We start from the raw sequence: 20,667 nt of genomic DNA, 5'->3' as shown, positions 1-20,667 counted from the left end.
CTGTATGGCAATGTTCAGTAAAAGATGAAGCATATAAAATTTAGGGGGAAAAAAGTAGTTAGAACTAAACTGTAATGAACACTCATGGTTGCTAGACACTGGTAGGAAGAGAATTTGCATGAATAATGTTATTTAATCCTTCCTTTATCCCTAGTTGGTAGGGTATATTTTATCTTATTCTGATATTGAGAAAACTGTGAGGTACTCAGAGGTAAATAAATTGCTCTAAGTCACACAGAAAATGTTGAAGTCAGGTGTCATATGGGCACTCACCTCTGAAGTGTACCTTGTAGCAATTTTCTCATACTGGTTCCCACTTTCCTGTGTTGTTTTTCTTACCCACCCTTGACTGCCACAGACTGGAATAGCGAGGGCACTGAGTTTTGAAGAAAGTATTTGATGCAACCATTTTTTGAGGTCAGTAGGCATCTGACAAGATTGATGGGCAAAGAGAAACAAAACAATAAGGAATATTTTGAACATTTTTTATATAGCTAAAAGGTAGTAGAGTAGAGTTGATTGAATTAAAACACAGGATAAATTATTGTACTCGAGAATACTAATGGGGGTAGAATCAAAGGTCAATATTCAATCAGCAGAATCATTTTTTCCCCTTGGTAGGTTAAATGGAAGGAATTATTCTAATTAGTATAGTGCTGTAGCTTGTACATTATTTATATTTCCAAATTGCAAGACTTCAGTCCCTTATGTTTTAAAAAGCCTAATCACTGTAAGCAAAATAAATAAATTTTATGTCTTTTATTCTCAAATAACCTTAATAAATCAGCATAATACACACGGGCTGTGACTTTTCCACATTTTGATTTTTTTTCCTCACCAAATATAGATCATATTTTTTCTTTTTTTTTCTGTGTAGTGCCCTATTTAATGGGCATTTGTTTCTAATTGTTTTCTGACAGAACAGTGACAAAATCATCAGTCTGGTAAATTAAGAGGAAAAAGTAACAGATTTTCACATACTGGAATCTCAGGCCAAAAATTTTTAAAAAGTTTTTAGATGCACTAACACCACCTTTATTTAAAAATATTCTAATATTTGTAACATTTTACAAACCTTTAAACCATAAAATGAACTTCCTTAGACATGTGTTTCATTTTGACCTAACATGTTTGAATCATGAGGAGATTTTTTTAAATGTCTTTTTTTCTAAACTTTTTATGCTAGTCATGTGCCATCTGTAAGTCTGAAAAGTTCTTCTGTGAAATGACACTTTAAAATAACTCTTTCTTAGCATATACTTTACATGTGCATTGCATATTGTACAGTTTTAGTCACATATAACTATATAATCACTTGATTGCCATTTATAAAGTTTGGCATAATTATATGTGAGAAGCAAGTGTATTGGTTTAAAAGTATTTCAGCATTTAACTGGATAAAGTGTTTTCTTTCACTAAATGACACTATCAATTTTATCTAGAGCTGCAGGCGATTCATTAATACTTTAGTAGTTGAATGTATGACATTTAAAATATTTATCTAACTGAAAATTGGACACTTATAAACTGCATCAAACGTGCTGTTGGCTGAGATTTTTCTTAAAATTTACGAACATTTGAAGTCTCTTCACAGATACTTCTCAACTTAAGATATTTTTCAAATGCATATTTTATAAAGAAGAACTACTAAAGAAATAAAAAATAAAACATTTTTGTTTATTTCACTTTTCCTGTTTGATCCTTTAAAAATTTACCCTGTATATTATTTATGAGACTCAATAAGGGTGGACTTGACTAATGGTTATAGTGTGAAATGTGTCTTCACTTCTTGCAAGGGAATTTGAGAGGGCAGAGTACTGTAAATAATTAATGTAACATTATGCCTGAAGCATAGAGAGTATTCAAATGTTGTGGAAGTGAATTAGAAAAATTATTCCTTTTTTTGTATATTTAGTAACATACAAGAAAATTTATCTACTGATGGTAGAAAGATATCCCAGGGAACTCTTTGTAGTTAGTTGCTAATTCCTTGGTATTCATTGGAAAGAAAGTAGACAATGTTCAATGGAATTAAATGTGACAAATAATGTTATGAAGAGTTATATATATATGGTATTATACTTCAGAGTAGTTGCATTTCGGAGTAATACAGACTTGCTTAGAGACATATTAGTAGACTTTTTTCCCATTTCCTTTATAAGGTTGTCAATAGCAATACCTTGTATTTAGTTAGAAGTGTACCACGGCAGTGAAGTCTCAAATAATGTATTTTCTGCATCCTAATTTAGTGAACATTGAAAGACAGAGTAGTGAATGACCATGAGAGTATTCTTTTGAAACGTGCTAAATTGAGTTTATTTAGTCGTTTCTGTAGATTTCATTAGGGCAAGGCAAGAACGTATCTCTAAAAGAAATGCCATAAAACCTCTTTTGAGAGAGGCATAGACAGTTGGATGTAAATATACTCATATCCTGGTATATTAAATACTGAATCACCCTACATCTTTGGAATAATGATTAGCATGCTTAGATAAATAAACATCCCAGATACGCTTCAAACTATCTGCCATATGTGTCATTTTTTATAAATGAGACTTCTGATGAAACTTGAGGCTACAGCATAAAGATTCTATGTAGCATGATTAGCATACCCCCAGATTTGAAGGGTTGCAAGACCTAGGATTGGCATACAGATGTGAAAATTAGAGGCTTAAACAAAACCTTTTTTTTTTTTTTTTTTTGAGAGGTTTCACTCTTGTCGCCCAGGCTGGAGTGCAGTAGCGCAATCTCAGCTCACTGCAACCTCCGCCTCCCAGGTTCAAGCGATTCTCCTGCCTCAGCCTCCTGAGTAGATGGGATTACGAGCGTGCGCCACCACGCCCAGCTACTTTTTGTATTTTAGTAGAGACGAGGTTTCGCCATGTTGGCCAAGCTGGTCTCGAACTACTGACCTCAGATCGTCATCAGCCTACCTCGGCCTCCCAAAGTGCTGGGGTCACAGGCGTAAGTCGCCGTGCCTGGCCCATAAAACCTTTCTTTAAAGAATCAGCCATCCATTCCTTTGCATGGAGCATATTATGTGATAGGAGTGCTAGATTTAGAAAATAAAACACAAGATACCTAGTTAAATTTAAATTTCCGATAAGTGACGAATGCTTTCTTATTAATAGTATGTCTTTCACGCAATATTTGGAACATGTTTCTAGGAAAAATATTAGTTTTTATCGGAAAAACAAATTGAACTGGGTATCCTGTATTTTCTCTAGCAAGCCTATAGTAAGACAGCTTGGGGACAGATAAGGAGCAGCATCATTTTTGCCGCATGACTAGTGCTGTCTAAGGGATAATGAATTTCCCACAGACTATGTTTCTGGAAGGCAATAAGTATAAATTTTATTTTTTTAAATTGAATTATTTCAGGAAGTATTTGCTAAGTGCCTGCTTGATGTAAGAAATCCTGTTAGGTGCTTGTCAGGGAACTAATAAGATCACTGCCTTTAGGGAGAAAACAAGTTTAGCTAGGAGACAGGAAATTAAAATAATAATAATAATAACAATAAACACCAACAGTATAATTACAAATAAAGAAAACTGTCATGAGAAAAGAGAGCTATTTTTAAATAGAAAGGCCAGGGAAGGGTTAACTGAGAGGATATGTTTTGAGCTGAGGAGTGAAGACAAAGAATGATCTGAGATAGTCATGTCCAAAGCTAAGAAAAGAGCTTTCTAAGAACTGGGAATCTGTACATAATAATACCCTAAATCAAGAAAGGACTTGACATGGAGTGTAATGGAAAATTATTTCTAGAATATAGTGAAAAGTCAAATTATATAGATCCTTGCAAGTTATAGTAATAAAGTTTTTTTTTTTAATTTAAATTAAAGAGAAATAGGATGGCTTAAAACAGAAAAATAACATAATTTGCTATGTCTTTTTAGATGAGCCTGGTTAACAGAATAGATGGTAGAAGAGCAAGAACACAAGCTGGGAAACAAGTCAAGATGTAAATGCAGTAATCCGGGGTCAAGGGGTGGGGAAGGCTGGTGATGGTAGACTTGAAAAACCAGGGTAGTGGCTGGGTGCGGTGGCTCAGGCCTGTAATCCCAGCACTTTGGGAGGCCGAGGCAGGCAGATCACAAGGACAAAAGATCAAGACCATGCTGGCCAACATGGTGAAACCCCATCTCTACTAAAAATACAAAAATTAGCCAGGCATGGTGGTGAGCGCCTGTAGTCCCAGCTACTCTGGAGGCTGAGGCAGGAGAATGGCGTGAACCCAGGAGGTGGAGGGTTGCAGTGAGCCAGGATCGCGCCACTGCTCTCTAGCCTGGGTGACAGAGCAAGACTCCATCCCAAAAAACAAACAAACAAACAAAAACAGGGTGGTAACATTAAAGATAGCAAGACGTGGATTAATTTAAGGTTTGCTTTGGAATTAGTGAGCAGGGCATGTAGAAATTGTTAAGGATTTAGTTGTTAGGTCTGATAGAAAATGAGAACGAATCAGGCTGATTCTGTGTTTTAGCTGAGAGTAGCTAGTGTATTTATTCAGAGAGGGAAGCCATGGAGAGAAGAGATTTGTGAAGTAGAATTCAGTGTTAGTGATCGGTAATGACAAACTGGTTTGTACTATGGTAGGGTATCCACATTACTTCTGGATTGATTCCTAAAATGAGTAGCCCAACATTTCCATCTGATACCCAAAACCACCAATTTTATGTCTTTAACCTTTTGTTTCTTTCCTTGTCCCCAGAAGACTAATTCTCTGCAGAAAATTTGGTTTAAAACAGAAATGCCTGTGTTAACTTTCTGTTTAAGAAATCCCCAGTAATTATTCTAAAAAAGTGCATTAGACATTCTGTGAGTTACCAAGAGTGCAGAAAACTAAAAGAGAGAGAGAGAGAGAGAGAGAGAGAGAGAGAGAGAGAGAAAAGAAAGAAAGAAGAAAGAAAAGGAAGGAAGGAAAGAAGGAAGGAAGGAAGGAAAGAAAGAAAGAAAGAAGGAAACTGTGACAAACTGGACTCTTTCAGTTAAGAAATAACACCTGTGAATTACTGGCAGCCCTAGGCTATTTGTATGACTGTGTTACCACATCTGAATGACTTGACTGGAACTCTTAGATGAAATCAATCATACATTATCAGCCTGCATTGATAACACAATGCCATTTCCAATGTATTGGACCAAAAGTATCAGCAGAATAATTCAGAAAAAAACATCAATACTGAGAAATAGAGTGTCATTCTAACCATTGAAATATCCTCCTAATGGTGATGGATAATCATAACTGAATTTCATTATTAACCATCTATCTTTCATATATATTGCTAATTTGGTCTAACAAATTCTTACCTAATATCAATCTAGTTTTAACAAAATATTAACTCTAGAGTTTGCCTGAAAATGTGAATGGATTCTTGACACATTTATACAATGTAACAAAGAATACTGAAACATGAACAAAATAAGAGTCAAAATATTTTGATATTTTGATATTTTGAAATTGATAATATTTTAAGACAATTTGAAAGTCAGAATATTTTAACTTTTTTTTTAAATATTGCTTTCCTTTAGGAATGTTTGAAGTTATTTCCTAAATAAAAATATTATATATTTAATTTTTCATGTTGAATACAATCAGGAAATTAAACTAAACCATAGTTTGGTTTAAATAGGCATTTTTCTGTACTGCAGAATTGCTGTACTAGTTACTTACGGCTCAGGATTATAGAACTGTTTGTTGATGGAACAGTTAAGAAACAAAAAGCAAAAAGAAAACAACGGAAGCTGGAAGTTGAAATCTCATAACAGATTATAACCAAAAATTACACCTAAATGTAAATGTCTAGCCTGTATTCAACATCAGTGCCTGTTTACTTAGAACATTTATAGTTACTTTATTGGATCAACCATATTTAATTTATTCTGTAAAGGCAATTTCAGCCACATTTTAAAAAGAAAGAAAGAGATGGAATATATTGTAGGAGCAATTGTGAAAATTATCTCCCAGTGAACTTTTTTTATTCAAGAGATATTTAGATACAGCAGAAACTTGAATGAAAATCGTGTAGATCCTATGTTTACTAATTCAGTGCTAGCAGATTATATCCTACAAATAGATCAGTGTTAAACCCTGTTTGTTATTTTCCTTTGTAATTACTATAACTGCTTTCTAAATGTTATGTATTTGCTTAAAGTTTTCACCCATCATATAGCTCTGACTCAAAATCTGTATTTATTCATTATCTTTAAAAGTGCATTTGCAGACTGTCTAGAAATATACTATTACATGCTTCATTGGGTTTTTATGAACAGTTTTAGAAATATTTATTAATTAGCATTACCAAATGCACCTGAAATGCTCACCATTTCACGTGAACAACAACCAATTATAAGTGAATTATAGTGCTGGTTTTATTTCATAGTCATCTACCAAAAATAGCACATTTTACATATATATTTAAAGTCAGTAAAGTGAAAGGAATTCATGTGTGACATTAATTTTTTATGAAATCCTTATTTTATAAAAAGTAATGCAATGTTAACATGTATTCCTTTCCCTTTCGTTTTCTCACCTACTCTCTTTCTCTCTCTCCTCTCTCTCCCTCCCTTTTTCCCTCCCTCTCTCCCTCCTTTCCCTTCCCCTCTCTTCTCATCCCTTGTCCTCCCCACTTTCCTCCCTTTCTTCCTTCCTTTCTTCCTTCCAACAATGAACTGGACACTTTCCTCTCAATGAAATGAATTGATTTCATCTTCCTTGTCATATTGACCATAACTGCTTTTGCCATGGGACAATATAATGATAGGTAAGTTTATAAAATAAAAATAGAATATGTTGCTTGATAGTGTCTGTCACATATTTTATAAAAACAGTTTATATATTATTTGATTGAATAGGAATTGAGGTGTGTTTTAATGTCATTGCGTTGAAATTATTATTATCTGATTAACTTAAACACAAGGGTATTAACAATTTAGTTACATAATAAAAACAATTTATTGCTGTTTTCTTCTTACAATGAAAAGCAATTCACATTTTTTAAAATGAAAGCAACTAATCTGGATGAATTAATTTATCTATATTTTTATTTCTAGTAGAACAATGATAAGGCTGAATTTTGTTGATATTCTTGATTTTTCTTTTGCTAAAGTGAGAGAGAGAGAGAGATAGAATTTGAGACAGAGAGAGCAATGGCTAGTTCAGCTAGTGGTAAGTACAGTCACTACTGCCTTCTTTTAATTGTAATCCAAATATTCAGATTTTTAAGTTAATTTCTGATTGCTTCATATTTTCCTCCACAATTGTTAATTTTTAGATAAATGGTTCATTCAGCAAAGCAAAACCTTACTTTTCTGATTTTTTCCAGAGAAGCAGACATTTTCTATGAAAGGAATTTAATACAAGAAAATACTATATATTATGTTTATGCTATGAGCCAGACACTGAGGTGGAAAGAGATGAATTAGACACATTTACTAACCTCATAGTCCAAGATCTCCATACCTGTATTTTTAATGTATGTTAGAACTAATAATCTACCTTTACCTATATTAAATTTTATAAGCTTTTATTCTAGTCTATATTATTTTACAGAAGTAGAAATCACTTAAAAGTATCACAATTACATTTTTAAAATAATATATTTTTAATATGTATATATTTTCTAAAAAATGATTAACTACTGTCACTACCTATGAAATGGTTCTCTTATGCTTGGACTTCAGGCTTGAAGAGACTATACATTTTGGCAGTTCATCAGTATCAGATATTTGCATAGTACAGGGTGAAATTTTCTCACAAAGGTGGTGTCTACCTTACAAGTCCTTGAATTACTGAGGGTAGATTCAGAGATGAAAGCTCATAATATTCAAATGTTGTTCAGGCCAGAGGGGCTGACACATAAATTCTAATAATTATCAGAGCTTTCAGAGCTGCCTCTGAACTTTTATGCAAGAGTTTCATGAAATTAAGGTTTGACATGAATTCTAATGAATTTAAGATTAGGAGACTTTATATCTTAATGAATTTAAGATTTAAGATTCATTCTAATGAATGAATAAGATCATGAACCTTTATATCTTAAACAAAGTAATAATTACCAGCTTCATCTTGATTTCTTTTTCAACAGCTACTTGGAAATGTCTACTGATTATATTTGCTGATTGTATTATTAATTAGTATTTTCTGATAGTCTACTTGATATATTTCTTATGCTGTATATTTGAAAGCAGTACAAAATCGAGTATACCTGAAACAAATTGAATTTTTTGCCTAGATTTCTTTTTTTCCTCCCCTCATATACTCCTTTGCCGTAAGAAATTGTTCTCTTGGCATGAAATCACTAATCAGAAATTCCGGTCAATTCTAAAGTGACATTCTCCCCACGTGCTATTGGTGTTAACTATAATAAATCCCAACAGCTGTTGTCTTCTTTTATGTGTGACATTTGTCAAGAAGCCATCCTCGTGGTTTCAGCTAATTATTTTGTATCTGGACTGTTTTATTCAAACTAGAAAATATATTTACTTCCTTATAGAAGTAAACATCTCTGGTTAAGATATGTGTCAATTTCATGGGTAATAGACAGTTGTTTTCAGGTCAGTTTTTTTCAAGTGCAGATGTAGGACATCATGGATTGACTCCAGTGTAAACTACAGTGTCAGACATATCCCCAGGATGTAGCACAGTGGATCCACAGAGGGAGGACTCATCTGTTGTTTCAGTTTTCTGTTGATGTGTAACAAAACAGAACTAAACTTCATAGCTTAACAGAAAAACAATTCATTATTTCTCATAATTCTGTTGGTTGATTGAAAATTCCCTTTCATTGTCAACTGAACACTGGACTGCCAGACAGTCCCAAATGGCCTCCCTGAAATGCCTGACTGTTGGTGCCACTGCCATCTGGGAGATCAGCTGGAGCTTTTGAGCAGGACTTCATTTGTCCTTCATATTGGCTTCTCCTCATCACTACTTGGCCTTTCTCACAGACTAATGGCTACCATCCAACAAAGGATAGTTCCAATGGGTGATGAAAAGCTGTGTAACTCTTAAGACCCAGACCTCAAAGTTATACAGTGTTACATTTTCCCAATAAAACAATTAAATAAAAAATTATAATTTTATGGATACATAATAGTTGTACATTTTATGAGATACATGTGATAAATTCTATTTAGATATTCTACCCATTTTTAATCAGATCTGTTTGCTATTGTGTTGTTTGAGTTCCTTATATATTTTGGTTATGAAGCCTTTGACAGGTGAAGAGTTCGCAAATATTTCCTCCCATTTTATAGATTGTTTCCTCACTTTGTTAACTGTCACTCTTAAAACATTCAATTTGTTGAAAGAGTTTGTGAGATGAGATTACAGTCAAAGAGGTAAATCTACTTTACCTTCTTTTAACTACTAAATAATATAATTTCTTTATTCAACAAATATTAATTGCTATGTTGAAGATACAGATGTTTCCAGAGAAGCAGACATTTTCTATGAAAGGAATTTAATACAAGAAAATACTACACATCGAAGATTAGCTTTTTATCTATTCAAACATTCATTCACTAATTAGTTTTTGCCTTGTTTCACAAGAGGTTAGCATATTTATTGTGGTTTTTGGTAAAGCACTCTAAGACAATACCATAAAATGAAGCAAGCCATCATCCTAGAAAGAAGGAAGAGTTATATAGAGAAATGAATACACTGTATTAATGTCTCAAGCCTCAAACTGTACCAATGCTGTGAGAAATTCAAGAACAAAAAGTAATTTAGTGTGAAGTTATCAACATATTTCTCAGAAATGTGTGGTATGTATGCACATGTGTTTTAAAGAATGTTATGATATTCTGTGATCATTGCAAGTATATGAGTGGGTCATTTTCTTTTCTCATGAGTAGTTCACCTTCAGTGTTGTTGAAAACAAGCTATATTCTGAAACCTAACCTACTGATCAAACTATACATTTGTACATTAGAAAAGGGCTTGCTTTGATTACATTTTTAAAAATGTAAGCACAGTTTTGTACGCCTTTGCCTAGATATCTTTCCATTGTCTTGAGTTTCACTGAAATAAGGGAATATGCCAGTAGGAAGGAAAGGACTTTTGATTTGAGTTTTAATTTTTTATCATATTTAATGGAACACAGCTACTGTGTATATTTAATAGTTTCCTCTATAAATAGGTAGTAGTTAAATGTGTCTCTTTTTTTTTTTTTTTTTTTTTTTTTTTTTTGAGACGCAGTCTTGCTCTGTCGCCCAGGCTGGAGTGCAGTGGCCAGATCTCGGCTCACTGCAAGCTCCGCCTCTCGGGTTCACGCCATTCTCCTGCCTCAGCCTCCTGAGTAGCTGGGACTACAGGTGCCCGCCACCTCGCCCGGCTAGTTTTTTGTAATATTTAGTAGAGACGGGGTTTCACCGTGTTAGTCAGGATGGTCTCGATCTCCTGACCTCGTGATCCACCCGTCTCCGCCTCCCAAAGTGCTGGGATTACAGGCTTGAGCCACCGCGCCCGGCCGTGTCTCTTTACAGACTTACCATTTCGTAGTCCGTAAATAATCTCAGCATTTTATACAACTGAAAACCTATTTAGTATGAGAATGGAATAAATAGTGTTAAGGCAGAATTATACAGTTTACAATAACTAATTTGTTCTCATGTTTACCCAGTTACCAAAAACTTGTGGCATGCTTGTTGTGTGCATTGTCAAAAATTAAAATAAAGTCTTATTTCTCTTAAAATATGAATTTTGCGAATGTGCGAATGACTGATGGCCACACGTCCTTTGTAGGACAGCTGCTCATCAGTTAGGCCCTTTCCTATCTTAGGGCTTTTACACTTTCTGATACTTCTACTGAAGAGCCTTTCTGCAGACACTTTCAGAACTTGGCTTCTTCATTCCTTACTCAGTTCTTTTCTGAAATGTTTTCTTCTTTGTGACTGTTCCTTTAGTCCTTCAGTGTTTCTTATCCTCTTCCTACATTTTTTTTCCTGCACAGTATTTATCACCATCAGACAGATCTTGTATTGATTTATCAGTCTGCTGCCTGTCTCCCGGTTCCATTGGATGTAATCTCTGTTACCACAGGAAATAGTTTTTAGTTTAATGTTGTTCACAGCCAGCCTTGGTGGTTTATGCCTATAATCCCAGCACTTTGGGAAGCTGAGGCAGAAGGATTGCTTGAGCCCAGGAGTTTGAGACCAGCCTGGGCAACATGGTGAGACCCCTAAAAAAATACAAATAAAATCTCTAAAAGAATACAAATAAAAATATTGTTCATTATTGCATCCCCAGCATCTGGAATAGCTACCAACACATAGTAGTCACTTAGTAATATTTTTGAACCAATAAATTGATCATTATTTAGGAAATGATAATCCAACATTAAAACTAATGAAATATTTGACAGATATATTTTAACTGGTATTGATATAAACCTTTCCATGTTGATTCATGTAGAGTATTATTTAGTAACTTTATAATAATGTTAAATTGCCTAAGAGCAGTTGGAAATATATATTAGTTTCCACACTGACACACCTCACACAGTGTAAGAGGCAAACATCTCTACCATGAATTCTCCGAACAGTAGAAAAATGTTTTAATAAATGGTTAAGGTTGAGTGTGGTTACTATTTTCAGATTAAATCCAGAATATGTATTTTCTGATGAAATGAATTCCTCCAGTTTTACTCTGGCCTTAAGTTGCAGAGACAGTAGCTTCAACTTTGATATTCATCTCTATTATCCCAGCTATTAATGTGATTCATAGTACTGAATAACATCTATAAATTTTGTCATGTGTCTGTTTTATCATTTTCATTAGTGTTTTGCTCTAGTTGAATTGGCTTTGATAAAATTTATATTAGCTATCTTCACCAACCCAATTTTATTTTAGCTGTTCAATTTAGAATGTTACTTCACATGCAATTGCTATCATACCCCAGTGCACTGGAAAGGCAATATCTTTGTAAAATATACTTTGGTTATGATTTTAACAGAGATTAGCACTTGGCAACTTGACATGTCGGGCAACGTTGTTCCTACTAAGATATATGTAGGCCTCATCCAAATCATTTTAGTCACTTACTCAAAGTGTTATATGGAACATTTGCTCTTCTGTGAGATAAAATAAATAGTCCAGGAAAAGTAAGATAATTTAATAATTTTTAAAACCAAATTTTGAACGTGTACTTTTATAATGTTTGTATTAAGTAATGCAATACAGATGGTAAATCATTCAACCAGCAGTAACTATGCATACATTCTGTGATATACTTGGTGCTAAAAATATGGTCTGGGAATAAGTAGCAGTTTTTGAGAAGCTACTAAATCTTAGGCACGGTGCTAAGGATGTTATATAAATTACTTTATGCAGTCTGTACTACAACCATATGAGACAGGCATTTATTTATTATTTCCATTTTACAGAAGAGGAAATTCAGGGACAGCAAGGTTAAAAAGTTTGCCTGGGTCACATAACTGATACATTATGAAGCCAGAATTAAAATGCTTGTGGTTTGACTTCAGAAGCGACTCTCTTAATCTCAGTGCTGTGATGGCCCCCACATAACTGTGAATAACAGAGCCACTGTGGATAGTGTGTATGAGAGAGAGAAACAAACAGATCTATCTTTACTGTGAAGTGAATTTTATGGCAATGGTAAGTAAGAGATGCCATGAGGACATATTAGTGGGGGCAGCTAAATCAGCTTTGGGAGGTAAAGACATGAGGAAATGGTAAGGAGAGAGGCCTTGTGTATCTTTTCACTGTCATATTCCCCAACCTGGCCGTGGCAGTACTTGGCAAGAGAATGTGCTGAACAGGTACTGCTGAACTGGTAAATTAATCAAGTGTGACATCTAAGCAAAATCTTAAAATTTCAATGTATGAAATCCCAAGAGGTCTCTTTGAGAAATTCATGATTATAATGTAGATGAGTCTGAGACTACTTGTTCTACACCTTGTTATATTCTTACTGTATTGTATCTAAAACAACACCTCAATATTACTGACCAAGAAGACTAAGTGTCACTGCAATTTGCTATAGTAAGGCTACATTGGAAAAATAACAAAAAAGTAAAATTAAAAGAAAAACCGACCAATTTTATGATCCCACATTTTCGTTTTAAAGATCTAGCAGTTGATACATGTAAAGAGATGGGATTGAATGCTGACCACTACATTTTAATCAGTTTATGATCCTAATAAGAATTTACCAGAATGTTTATTATCTTAGGCATTAAAATGATAAAGGAGAAAAACATTTGTTTTCTAATACTTATATAGTAATAAAAATATTACTTGGGAAATGTGTTTCGACTTTGAAGGGATTTTATTATTATTGTACAATTTTTGTTTGAATTATATACAGTGCTTTGAAAAGAGGTAATTTAGTTTATTGAGGTCATACTTCTGATAAAATTAAGGTTAGGGAATTTGTGAAGGAAGGGATACAACCAGGGAATTCGTTTCTATAACGACATGGGAAATGCTAATGACTTCACTTGCCAATGGAGTGCTTTAAAGTTGGGATTTATAAAAGAAAAAAAAAAAGCAAAGGAAAAAGTAATCTTTTATGATACCTTCAAAGAGTGTTGAACATTCTTTGTTTTCACTGTGGAGTACATTTTGGCACTTTAAAGACTGATAGCGTCATACAATGATGGTTCTCAAAATGGGCTGCTGCTTAGAATCACCTTGGGGATCCTTTAAAATCTGATGCCTGGGCTCCCCCTATAGGTTCGGATTTAATTGGCACAGGATGCAGACCTGGGCATGAATACATAGGGTTAAGCTCTCCAGGTGATTCCAATGCACAACCATTGTTAATAATAACTAATCCAGACCTCTATAGCACATTAAAATCAGGATGGTTATTGATTGGAAAGAGTTAATATTCAAGTAACAGTGTCTCTATGTCACATCCCAGTTTCTTGCCAATTTTCCATTCTAGTAAATACCTAGAGTGTTAATATTGAAAGAAATTGTTCCTTGTTCTCTTGTTCTAATGAAATGAATCAACATTGAAAACCCTAGGCTATTTCTAGGAAGAGAAAATGAATTGTATTATTTTGAAACTTGTTCACCAAATACTGTCATTTTAGCACTTCTACAGCCTATTTTTAAAAATAAGTTTCTGACTTGGAGTGGGAGGGATGGCTGTAAATACACCACACTTACAGATGCATTTGTCTGAGGTGATAGAGGAGTCAGCACTAATTTAGTCAGTGTGGACAAATGACACCATATTTTCAGTAGGATGAGAGTAATGTGCATATGCAAAATAATGATACATTTCCCAGACATTTGATAGTACCTCAAAGCAAGTTAAAATGACAATTTAATCTTCTGCAGTTATGAAATAAAATCTAACATTTAACACACTCTTACAAAAACTGATATTCACTGTTGGTGGGTTTTGTTTTTTTTAGATTTATGGCTGAAATTAATAAGAGTGCCTGTCTAAAAATCATATTCATCCATATGTTGTAGATGTCATTTTTGTTCTATACTTTGTTACTTTTGAGAGTAGTTGGAGATTAGCAAAGACTCATGTTGAAGGGTCTTCAAACTTAAGGCATGTGGTTATGAGCCATTTTCTTCAGGTACTCAATTTCATGTTTAGCTAACTATCTTGTAATGACCCATGTCTAGTATGACTTTTGAAATTGCAGTCTTCCTTCTAGAATTATTTCTACTTTACTTGTAAAAGATTACCTTTTCCCTTATATTTTCTAGTTTTTATGGAAAAATAATTATCAACATTTATTATTTGCTTTTCACTTTCAAAGTCAGCCAGACGATCACTTTGGGAAATGGTTTAGTCACATCTCCCAAAGCTTGTGTTGTAATATGACCCAACTGTTCTACTCTTCCATATACTTGCAACAAAAATATATTCATAGCAGCACTATTAAAAGTAGCCCCAAATTGGAAACTATGTGACTGCCAATCAGTATTGAAGTTTTAAGTGTGTTGTATTATGTTCACACATAAATATACTGTACAGTAATGAGAACGTCTAAAGGAATATGCATAAAACTGGGTAATTTTCAATATATATTGAAGAAAAGGAATAAGAAGAATGTGTAATATACAGCTCCATTAATATACAATAAAAATACAGCCCAAACTAACATTTTAGAAGACAGGATAGTTATAGTCAGCCAGGTCAAAGTGAGGAAGCAGGTTGCAGTGGTAATAACATAAGAGTTGCTTCTGGAGCACTGATATGGTTCTCTTTCTTGATGTAGATTCTAGTTATTTTCAGTTTGTGACAGTTCATAGAGAGATAACTTTATAATGCATGCATTTTTCTCCATACCTGTTATACTTTAAAAACATTATAAGAAAAATCTAAAATTTTTCAGATCCCAAACTGCAACTCTAATCCTACTAAATATAAGGATATCTCTTTTATTTGTCATTTTTCTAAAAATAACTTACAGTATACATAAAAAGTAGAATTTGTGATTACTTCAAAGGACTTGTTAAAACAAAAGGGAATTTGTAATTACTGCAAAGGGATTGTTAAAACATCGATATTTTCCCAAGTCAAAAATCCACAGCACTCTTTTATACTTCTACTAGTTGAACTAATGGTTGGTCAATCTGAGTTTTGTCACTTATATGTTCCCGTAGAAGGCCTAGGATTTCTTCTAAAACTGCCATTATCCTACTTTTTCCATCTAATAATCTTCTTAAACTTTCAAATAAATTTTATGAACATACTAAATGAGATTTAGGCTAATTTCTAGGGGGAAAATACAGTTTTAAAAAGGTTCAAATGTAAGAAATAAGGTGACTGATAGATAAGAAAACTGACTCTTTTTAGAATTTATTGTTAATTATGGAAAGCAAGGTTTTTTGGGGGAAGGGAAATACTAGTCCTTTATTTCCAATTTATCGTCTAGTAACTAATTTAGATAGGTTTTATGTTACACGATCAGCAGATTACAAAATTTAGTAAATGGAAATTAAGATGATCACAATTTAGAAATCATTAGTATGGGAAAATAAATTGGTTCCTGATGTTTTGAAGGTAGTTGGATCACTGCCCTTTAAAAGGGTAAATCATACTAATTAGGACAAGTAGTAGAGTTTTTACTTGTTTTACATGCATTACAACATTGCCTGTTTTTTATTTGTGTATCTGTTCTTCCGAATTGCCCCAGGTAAGCCAATCCTGGGGTAAACATACCGAAGAGACATATGACAGTATCATAAATACATAGTAACATTTAAATGTAGTTGTTGGCCAGTGGCTCACGCCTGTAATCCCAGCACTTTGGGAGGCCAAGGCGGGTGGATTGCCTGGGTTCAGGAGTTCAAGACTAGTCAGGGCAACATGGTGAAACCCCGTCTTTACTAAAATACAAGCAATTAGCCAGGCGTGGCGGCGTGCGCCTATAGTCCCAGCTACTCGGGAGGCTGAGGCAGTAGAATCGCTTGAACCTGGGAGGCGGAGTTTGCAGTGAGCTGAGATCGCGGGATCGCGCCACTGCATTCCAGCCTTGGCGACCAAGTGAAACTCCCATCTCAAAAAAAAAAAAAAAAAAAAGTAATATTTCAGATCAAATGACAGTGAGATTCTTAAATATGATAATTAAGTATGTAACCAATATTATGATTGAAAACTTGGAATTTCAACCTTATTGCTAGATATTCAACTGATTCTATTGCCTCAAATATACAGTAGTTCCTGTACTATAATTTAACACAATCAGTTTTCAGCCTTTAGAATATAATGTTCTTAGGAAAGTGTGTGTGTCTGTGTGTGAGAGAGAGAGAGAGAAAATTAGTAATTTAAATGACATTTTAAACATGAATTTTAAATACTGTAAAACATGTACATTTAAGATGCACCTATTTACCTGAAATCTTTATGAGTGTTTTGATGATTATGTTTCAAGTCATTATGATGAAAGACAATTGAGCACAATCAGTTCTTCTCATATTGCCTTTAATTCATCTTATTTTTCATTCACACCTTTTCTGCTTATGTAGTTTGCAAGACCTTGCATTTTGTATTGAGTATCTACTGTATAATAATGAAATTTGCTCTAGCTCTTAATATTAAAAGTTGTCTCCAAAAATTATAAAAAATCCACAACTTTAAGTAAAGTTTGCAGACATTCACTGTTTCAAACATACTAGTAGTTTTTTTCCCTAGTTTGCAAAACTATGTGAATAATATTTGATAAAAGATTGCTTCAATATTAGCCCCATTATTCTGAAACAGATCAGGTTGAATAACTAGGTGTGATTGGGGCAGGAGGGAAATAGTTTATTATTAATTGACCTGAAAATGAGGAAACATTATAATCAGATGTGGTTAAATTTTTGTAACATATAGTATATGTTTGTTAGGGGTATGTTGACATTTATTAAATATTTATATAAGTCTGAAAATGATATACCGTTTAAAGATAGTTATGAAAAAAGTAATTTATGATATGAGTTTAATAATTTTCAGTTTGTCATGAGTTCACCATTTTTTTCTTTCTCTTTTTACCCCCAAATGTATTGTTTTTAGAGGAGCATTATGACATAGACAAAGCAAATTATCGCTAGTCCCATTATAAAGAGAAGTGAATTATGTTAAAGCTATCAAAAATTAGTTTTCAAAAGTCGTTTGTGTAATGACTCAAATTTGTGTCTTCTATTTTTTTGCCTCTTTTCTAAGAAACTTAAAATCTGTGCTCTGATTTGGCCAGAAAATTATAAAATGTAATGGCTATTAAATAAATGTTTCAAGTTTACATTTGAAATTAATTCAAGTCAATGAAATAAAAGAAAACCTAAGATTTTATGGATTCTTTGGCATCTAATTAAATTCATAATTTCGGGAATAATTTTATTTTCATAAAATTTTGAAAAATGGATAAGACCATGCTAACTAATATGCTAATGGATAAGAAACAATTTAATTATTGGCAGTAATTAATTTAATCCTGTTTTCTGTCTATACAAAACAGTAATACATGTGAATCTCAAGAAATTATATCATGTGTTTAAAATAATTTATATTTAGTAAAAGTTTACAATATGAAAAGAATTATTTTGACAAAAACATGATTTATCTGAGTGTAGCCTATACTTGTAATTTTCTACAATTTTTATTCCTTCATATATAAAAGATTATCTACATGATGATTAAGAATAGCTTTATTTAATGTGTCTTTGAAAATACATTGAAAAAAGAACAGAAAAATAATTTTCTGTGAAATTTCTGCCTAAAAACAACAATACAAATCTAAATATACAAATTAGTTTCTTTTTGATTTAAAAAAAAGATAATAAAATTTGGGAAGGGAAACAAAGTGGGTAGTTATCCTTTTTTTAAAAAAATCTGAAGCTGGGCGCAGTGTCTCACGCCTGTAATCCCAGCACTTTGGGCGGCCAAGGCGGATGGGTCACCTGAGGTTAGCAGTTCGAGACTAGCCTGGCCAACGTGGTGAAACTCCGTCTCTATTAAAAATACAAAAATGAGCTAGGCGTGGTGGTTTGTGCCGGCTACTCGGGAGGCAGGCGAATCCTTGGAACCTGGGAGGCGGAGGTTGCAGTGAGCCCAGTTAGCGCCACTGCACTCCAGACTGGGTGACAGAACGAAACTCCATCTAAAAAGAGTAGCCACAACTAAAGAGAGCGCTGTTTAATTTTACCAGACAACATCATTTTAAAATTATACTTATTAGTTCATATAGTCATGCTGCAGCACATACTTTTTAACATTTATTTCCCTGGTGAGTTTTAGCCTCCAACCTCCATATTGTGCTTCTCTAATAGCAACAACCACAAAAAAAGGAAATTCTATGTCAATCAGTTACATTTATCAAATTTCATCCTATTCCCGATACTATGTAGGCTCTGGGTCATGGAGGGCTTTGAAAGCCCTTTTTACTTTCTGTTGTTCAATGATGTCATTTTAAACAAAGAGTTAAACAAATGATTTGGAAATAATAGAACTATGATATGACAAACCATGCAAATAGAAGATTATGACGGAAATGGTGCTAGTTATTAAAACTTTATTTCTTCCTGGGGATTACACCATCCCAGTTTGTATAATTGTTATGCCTTGGGTATTCATTAAACCTGACTCACTACTGAATGGGCACGTTATTGAGATAACACATGGAATTGTCTTGAGATTAGAAATCTATAGGGGAAATTATGTTGGCAGGGTCATCTGAACTTCTAGACTGCAAACTTTATTATAAAATTGTACTTCTAGACAATTTTATCATAAGCTAAATGAGTATGATACATGTGATTCTCACTGTGTTGATAAAAATAAATACTTCTGCATAAATGGAGGATATTTAATTATTTGACTCTGTCTGAGTGTTTTACAGGGTCAAAATGAAGTGTTTATAACTTTACCCAGCCTGGTTACATGTGATTTAAGTAGTCTTCCCCTTTTATTGTTCTAGTATGTTAATATTATATATTTTAAGTAGGACACACCAATTTCCCATAAGGAAGTACAAGTGAGGGGCTGGGAAAGTGAACACGGAACGGATGATGCAAACAATAGCAATACTTAAAGCAAATAACTATTTAGATATACGTTAAGATCCAGTAACAACTACAATAGATAACTACTTACAAATTTTAGCCAATTTTCAGTAGTGTATGGAAGTGAGAACAAATTTGGAGGTAATTGTTTTTCATGTTTGATGATGGTGTTATGGTATAATTACATATCCATAAAAATATTTAATAAATATACTTTGAAACTAAAAGGAATATTTATTTTAGAAGACTAATTTTTTTTAATAACTAGCTATGGGTTAAAATAGCACCAATATTCTCTTTTCATTGTGTTATTCTCTAAAGGAAGCTCTTATTAAAAATAATGCAGAATATAATTCTACTGATGTCCCCTTAATAGTAAGCAAGACTGTGGACTAAATGAAGTGCTTGATAAATAATTTCATAGGGGCTCTTGGACTTTTAAATCATGAAGCAGATACTCAAATTTATGTGCATTGTAGATGACAAAATTACATAATGCCAGTGAATTGCAGGGAAGGACAGAGCTAATTACATCATATGCATCTTGTGGATCACAGGATACACAAGGCAAGATATGTGACTGGTTCTGTCCATTTAAGAAACAAAGGCATATAAAGAGCTAGATATAATGTGCCTTGAGTGGTAATTAAAAAATAAATTTTAAAAACCTTCAGAGCACAGAACCTTTTCTTCAAGTTCAATTTGATGTAAAGTCCCATTATATACAAAGTATAAAAGTAAGGCAGAATAAAAGGGGCAGGTGTCTTAGAAACTAGCCCAGAAACTTATGGGAACCCTCCAGGGAGTCCAAGCATTCAACAGAACACATGTGCATTTTAAATTATATAGTGTTAGAACCAATAAAACTTTAGCGTTTATCTTGTCTCACTTCTTTATTGTACAAATGAGGTATTAAAGTTCATCAGGTTGGGGGTTTACCTTTAATCCCATAGAAAATAATAAGAAACTGTATCTTTTGAAGCCAAATCAATGGTATTAAACCATTCTATTTTTAATGTTTTGTTCAGTTGGTCTCTATTTTAGTAGTAAATATGTTGAAAGTGAAGTTTTTAATATATAATAAAATAAAAATAAAACTGGGTCATTTCTTAAAGGGTGCCTTTGAAGTTAATAATGGCTGAAAATATAACACTCTTTTGCTTCTAGATAAGATTTAAAAGTT

At 33.4% G+C, this 20,667-nt stretch overlaps 1 protein-coding gene across 3 annotated transcripts in view; it reads left to right on the top strand.

Annotated features, from left to right (window-relative positions):
* NCAM2 (neural cell adhesion molecule 2) overlaps window positions 1-20,667 on the top strand; it is a 561,362-nt gene that overhangs the window by 174,047 nt on the left and 366,648 nt on the right. Inside the window, exon 1 of one of the 3 annotated variants that reach the window (XM_007966576.3) lies at window positions 6,514-6,768. The exons of the other annotated variants lie outside the window; for them this stretch is intronic. Coding sequence (XP_007964767.1) covers window positions 6,762-6,768 — 7 coding nt within the window. The 5' untranslated portion in view covers window positions 6,514-6,761. Of the gene's footprint in view, window positions 1-6,513; window positions 6,769-20,667 lie in introns of those variants that run through there. 3 annotated transcript variants of the gene reach the window in all.

The sequence above is a fragment of the Chlorocebus sabaeus genome, chromosome 2, assembly GCF_047675955.1.
Source record: "Chlorocebus sabaeus isolate Y175 chromosome 2, mChlSab1.0.hap1, whole genome shotgun sequence".
NCBI classification, from domain to species: domain Eukaryota; kingdom Metazoa; phylum Chordata; class Mammalia; order Primates; family Cercopithecidae; genus Chlorocebus; species Chlorocebus sabaeus.
This window is presented reverse-complemented; position numbering and strand designations above follow the sequence as displayed.